Source organism: Corylus avellana, chromosome ca1 (assembly GCF_901000735.1).
Source record: "Corylus avellana chromosome ca1, CavTom2PMs-1.0".
Classification (NCBI taxonomy): domain Eukaryota; kingdom Viridiplantae; phylum Streptophyta; class Magnoliopsida; order Fagales; family Betulaceae; genus Corylus; species Corylus avellana.
In genome coordinates, this window is record NC_081541.1 from 46,929,195 (window position 1) to 46,934,848 (window position 5,654).

General features: G+C 32.8%; 1 protein-coding gene across 1 annotated transcript; it reads left to right on the plus strand.

Annotated features, from left to right (window-relative positions):
* Positions 1-341: 341 nt before the first annotated feature.
* LOC132173767 (beta-glucosidase 12-like) lies at positions 342-5,638 on the plus strand. The gene is made up of 12 exons (XM_059585367.1): positions 342-458; positions 811-880; positions 1,280-1,353; positions 1,431-1,521; positions 1,619-1,696; positions 2,486-2,573; positions 2,673-2,928; positions 3,609-3,724; positions 3,817-4,036; positions 4,291-4,381; positions 4,649-4,742; positions 5,470-5,638. The coding sequence occupies exons 1-12, from the start codon at positions 342-344 to the stop codon at positions 5,636-5,638; spliced, it is 1,464 nt and encodes a 487-aa protein (XP_059441350.1).
* The last annotated feature ends 16 nt before the right edge of the window (positions 5,639-5,654 follow it).

A 5,654-nucleotide genomic window follows, 5' to 3' on the forward strand; every position in this document is an offset into this window, starting at 1 on the left:
CAATCGAATCAAAAACAAAAACCAATTTGCCAAACAAATTAAACAGCTAGAATATTGGTAAAGTTGTTTCCATATTTCTTGTTTTTAGTGTTTTTGTTTTCACCTGTTTTGATTCTCATAACAAACTTCAAAAGATGTGTGTTGCAAATGAAATGTGTTTTGCTGTTTTGAAAATATAAAAATAGAAACTTGTTATCGAAACAGCAACCAGAATTTGAAATAAGCGGAGATTGAACACCCATTCAAAACTTATATAAGAGAGCTTGAAGCTATCAAGCATTAAACAAACAAACAAAGACATGGCAGGTCACCAAGGTCCTTATCTATTTTGCCTCCTAGCCATGGCCTTGGCCTCCATGTGCTTTGTAAGTGCACAACTGAGTAATGATTCGATACATTTCAATCGGACCAGTTTTCCTACTGATTTTATATTTGGAACAGCTTCAGCTGCTTACATGGTATGTATATATAAATGCACTACTTTCAGGCTTCATTTAGCATTCATTAGGGCATGGCTTGACCCTTGCAATGAGAATTTTCATTCATGATTAGTATAAATCGCCTTTGGTTTCACCGATGCCTTGATGAGGCTATATCAAACTACGGCTCAATCGAGTTTAAGGGAGCTTATGATGTGCCCACCTTTTAGACTCATCCTGTCCCAATGAGTAGCTATTACTACAGTCATGCCCAGACAAATTAGCCACTATGGTCACCCTCTTCTGCATGATAATTTATACCTTGCGTGCCAATTACAAATAGAAAAAGGAAAAACACATATAATTTGAACATTATATCTTTTTTGGCTAGATTGAAGGAGCAACAAATATCGATGGCAGGGGACCTAGTACATGGGATACTTTCATCAAGAATCATCCAGGTCTCTCTCTCTCTAAAAATAATAATAATAATAATAAAGCTTTGATGTATGGCTTTGGTAGAAATAGTGAAGAAAATTTGGCTCATTTTGATTGAAAATTTCAAACTCACACTTAAATGACTGAGTAATATCATTTTACACACTCATTCCATAGTAGTTGGGGTACGTATATGTGTCCTTTTTTAAACGGCTTTTCATTTCAAATGGCATCGAGTGACTTATTCACAGTTGCAATATCACAAAACTATTACAAGTTAAAAGCTTGACATAATGTAATTATAATGATAGTTTGGCTCTATTATGGTGTTCATAAGCCATATATTCTAACAAGTTTGGAATTCTTAACATTTCCTAATTATTATTCAATTTTTTTGACACATTTACTTGGTGGCTTGGCAGAAAAAATTGCGGATAGTCCTGATGCTAAAAATGCAGATGTAGCCTGTGACTTTTATCATCGATATAAGGTAGAATGTGTGTTCCTCTCTCTCTCTCTCTCTCTCTCTCTCTATATATATATATATATATATTTCTTTTTTCTTTTGATAATCGAAATATTCAACAGGAGGACGTACAACTGTTGAAAACGATTGGAGTTGACTCATTCAAATTTTCTATCTCATGGAGCAGAGTATTACCAAGTAAGATCATGGCTTAATATATGATTAATCATCTAAGATGAGTGGCATTAATATAAAAATTCATTGTAATTCTCTAATAGCTCCAATTATGTTACAGAGGGCAAAGTAAGCGGGGGAGTGAACTCACAAGGTGTCAAATTCTACAATGACCTCATCAACGAGCTCTTGTCCAATGGTCAAATTCCTTTTTTTTTTTTCAACTGTATATTTTTTATTTTTAATTCTATACATGTCAATTTCTTCGAAAAATGTTATTTCTATAATAATAATAGTAATTAAGGTAATCATATCCGTCTTCCCACTTAATTGCACATCTGTTCCTATTAAAAATGGAAAATATACCATACATAAGTCAGTCACCTAGGATATATTTGATGATTGTTTTGAAAATTTCTTTTAGTGTTTTCTAATTTAAATTGTATGTCAATGATATATATATATATATATATATATATATTTTTAAAAAGAGGGGTTTTGAAAACATAAAAGTATTTTTAAAATCTTGAGGTAATTACATTTTTCCCCCCATCAACTACAAGTCTACAACGCATTGCCACTTTGCCCCCATGAATTGACAACCCTATGCTCGACCCCATCAAACTACCATTTTGTGAAACCCCCCTTCCGTAAGTCAAAGGGAACTCAGACAGTCAACCGGTCACTTTGCCCCATGAATTACAACGTATTGTCACTTTGCCCCTATGAACTACAACACAATATCACTTTGACCGTCTGAGTTAACGCCTTTGACTGATGGAAGGGGGTTTTAGGCATAAAATGGTAGTTTGATGGGGTCAGGCAATAGGGTTGTCAGTTCATGAGAGCAAAGTGACAATGCATTGTAGTTAGTGGGAGGAAAAGGTAATTACCCGTAAAATCTTTGCTTTAAACAAACTAGAACAAGCATAAAAGTGTTTTGTAATCTATACATGCATGTCCTTATGAAATTTCATATTGTGGGTAGGTATCAAGCCCTTAGTGTTTCTCATGCACAATGATCCTCCTCAAGCACTTGAAGATGAATATGATGGACCTTTAAGTACCAACTTTGTGTGAGTGAACATTTCAACAAAAAAACATACACTCCAATGTTCAAATAAATAATTTTTCCAAATCAATAAATGTGATTGTCCTGTTTGATGAATATATAGGAATGATTTTCAAGATTATGCGGATTTTTGCTTCAAAACTTTTGGTGATCGAGTCAAATTATGGGCTACAATGAACGAACCAATTTCAATAAGCATCAACGGGTACAGCACTTCTACTTTTCCACCTGGAAGATGTTCGAGTTACGTCCCGAATTGCACCGCCGCCGGTAACTCCGCTACTGAACCTTACATTGTCGGCCATAACTTGCTTCTTGCTCATGGCGCCGCTGTCAAAGTATACAAGGACAAGTACCAGGTTTGTAGAGAAAAAAGATGAAAAAGAAAGCAAACTAGAAAGATGATGATAATGCTCCTTGTTAATTATTTCGTTCAACAAAAAATTAAGCAAATAGTCATAAATTAATTTAATCATTTAATTGATATTTTAACATTGTCCCTCACGTGAGGGCTCAAACTCTCTCTTAATAAGTAAAGTCTAACATTCCTAATGGGGAGCTCAATCAGCTGTAAACCACGCATCATGAAGCGGAGGTCACTAGTTCGAATCTACCCTCCCTCTTCCCTTATATGGACATGTCAAAAAAAAAAAAAAAAAATTAAGTAAAGTCTATCACAAGAAATATTTAATTTAAATGAGGGTGAATGATAGAGACAAGTTTCAAACAGAGAATTATGGCTCTGACACCATGTAACAGTTTTTAAAAATAAAATATAAATAGGGAAACAGGAGAAGTAATAGGAGAAAAGGATGAGAACATTTTGGGTCGTTTGGTGTTAGATATCAACATCCACCGCGATCTTGGCTCTAATACTATGTGACAATTTTTTTTTTTTTTTGGTAAAATGAAAGAGCCATGGCCTCTACTAGCCTCCCTAAGTTTGTCACTCATAGTAAGCTTAGGGGCTAAATATTAAAATAAATATGAATATTAAATATTGGACCTCTTGTGATTAAATTAATATGAATGTGTGCAGCCATATCAAAAGGGAAAAATTGGGGTCACAACATATAGCACTTGGATGGAGCCAAAATACAACACATCTTCTAGCCGCGAGGCCACCTCTAGATATATTGACTTTGTGTTTGGATGGTGAGTGTTGTAAGATACATTCTTTAAAAAAAAACCTTTTTTAATAATTAAAAAAAAATGATATTAACTACTTTATCCTACAATATTGGTAGGTTCGTCCATCCGGTTATATTTGGTGACTATCCCGAGAGAATAAAGTCTGTATTGGGGAATCGACTACCAAAATTCACTGAAGCTCAATCCAAGTTGGTAAAAGGGTCCCTTGATTTTCTTGGTATAAGCTATTATTCCGCAGGTTATGCAGAAAACCTTGCCTCAGCAAACGGTGTCAACGTCACTTTTTGGACTGATGTGCATGCCAAAACCACTAGTGTAAGCACACACATAAACTCTCTCTCCCTTTAGTATCAGTATTAGGATTCTCTTCATTTCATGTTCATATTACATTTTACACGGTCATATTCAACAAAATAAAATATTAACTAAAGAGTTGATCTTTTCAATTTTACTAGAAATTGAGAGGATCCTATTCCTTCCCTCAGTGGACATTTTTATATTTTGTGTGTTATGTTGCAAATATATGTCATTTTACTAAACCAATATGGTGTAATTAAATGGTTTTGCAGACGGGGTTCATCCAACCGGAGGGATTACGAAAGCTTCTTCTATACATAAAAGAAAAATACAACAATCCTGTTGTATACATAACGGAGAATGGTATAACAATTTCTCTATTGATATTTATTTACCTATTTTATTTTTTAGGGAAGACTTAACTCGTGCAATCTACAACTCAATTTGTTATGTTTTTTACGTTTATCAATTTAATTCATGTGCCCTACCAAATTGGGTGGTAGATCTAAGATTGGGGATGGTAAGAGTAATTTTTTTCTTATTTTTATGTGCATTAGTATTGCTAATACTATTTTTGTTTTTTGAGAAATGTGTTGGTAATAGAATTTATTTTACTCTTTTTTTTTGTAGGAATCGGTGATCCAGATCTTAAAGATATCACAAAGGATAGTGGGAGGATCAAATATTATTACTTGAATTTATTATCTCTTTCAAAATCTATCAAGTGAGTGTTTGTCACTAAGTATAGAATAGGACAAAAAAAAAAAAAAAAAAAAAGTTAGTGTTTGTAATTAAATATCATCCGCGGGCTAAAAAAACATAGAAGACAATTTTAAATAAAAAAAAAATTTTGGACAGAAATTTCATACAAACAAGATGGTAAGAGTTTCTATAATTTGTCTTCTAAAAAGGGACATTTGTCTTTTAAACATGTGAGAAGCACATGCTTTATTATTAATACTACTAAAAAACCTTGTTAGAAGTACATACTATATAAAATACAAGTGCCTCTCACATATTAAGAAATGGAAAATGCTAGGTGTTCTTCTGGTCGTCAGTAAATATTATTTTCTAAAATAGCAAAAAAGAAAGTAAGAATAAGAGGACACGGTTATGTTTAAAAAATTATAAATAAAATATAAAGCAACAAAATAAAGAACCATTTTTTCTAGAGTTTTTTATTTTTTATTTTTATACCTAAGTTTATAAAATTATGTTTTTTTATATTTTTACTAAACAAGACACATGTCAACTTTTTATTGAATATGACTTGGTATCAACAGAAGGTTGAATGAAAATCTATTTAATTATAGTTCTAACCTTATTAAATAAATTGATAATTTTTAAACCTTAAAAAAGCGATTTGACAAAGGTTCATTAGTGAATAAACCAGTAGAGCATTTTTTCATCTCAATTTTGATTGTGGATATTAACAGTTAAATTTTGTGCAGGGAGGGTGCAAACGTGAAGGCACACTATTCATGGTCATTTCTTGACAGCTTTGAATGGGACACTAGTTACTTCCTTAAAAATGGCATCACTTTTGTGGATTTTAAGGACAATTTGAAAAGACACCTCAAGGATTCTAGCTACTGGTTCAAGAAATTCCTCTTAAAATAAGCTGTAAAAGGACATG

What these genes read in the sequence shown, in the direction of transcription:
- LOC132173767 (XM_059585367.1), top strand. Translation starts at nt 342, where the DNA reads ATGGCCTTGGCCTCCATGTGCTTTGTAAGTGCACAACTGAGTAATGAT. An exon ending in CCTTTAAGTACCAACTTTGT is followed by an intron (nt 2,574 to 2,672) that starts GTGAGTGAACAT and finishes ATGAATATATAG; the next exon opens with GAATGATTTTCAAGATTATG. An exon ending in TATACAAGGACAAGTACCAG is followed by an intron (nt 2,929 to 3,608) that starts GTTTGTAGAGAA and finishes GAATGTGTGCAG; the next exon opens with CCATATCAAAAGGGAAAAAT.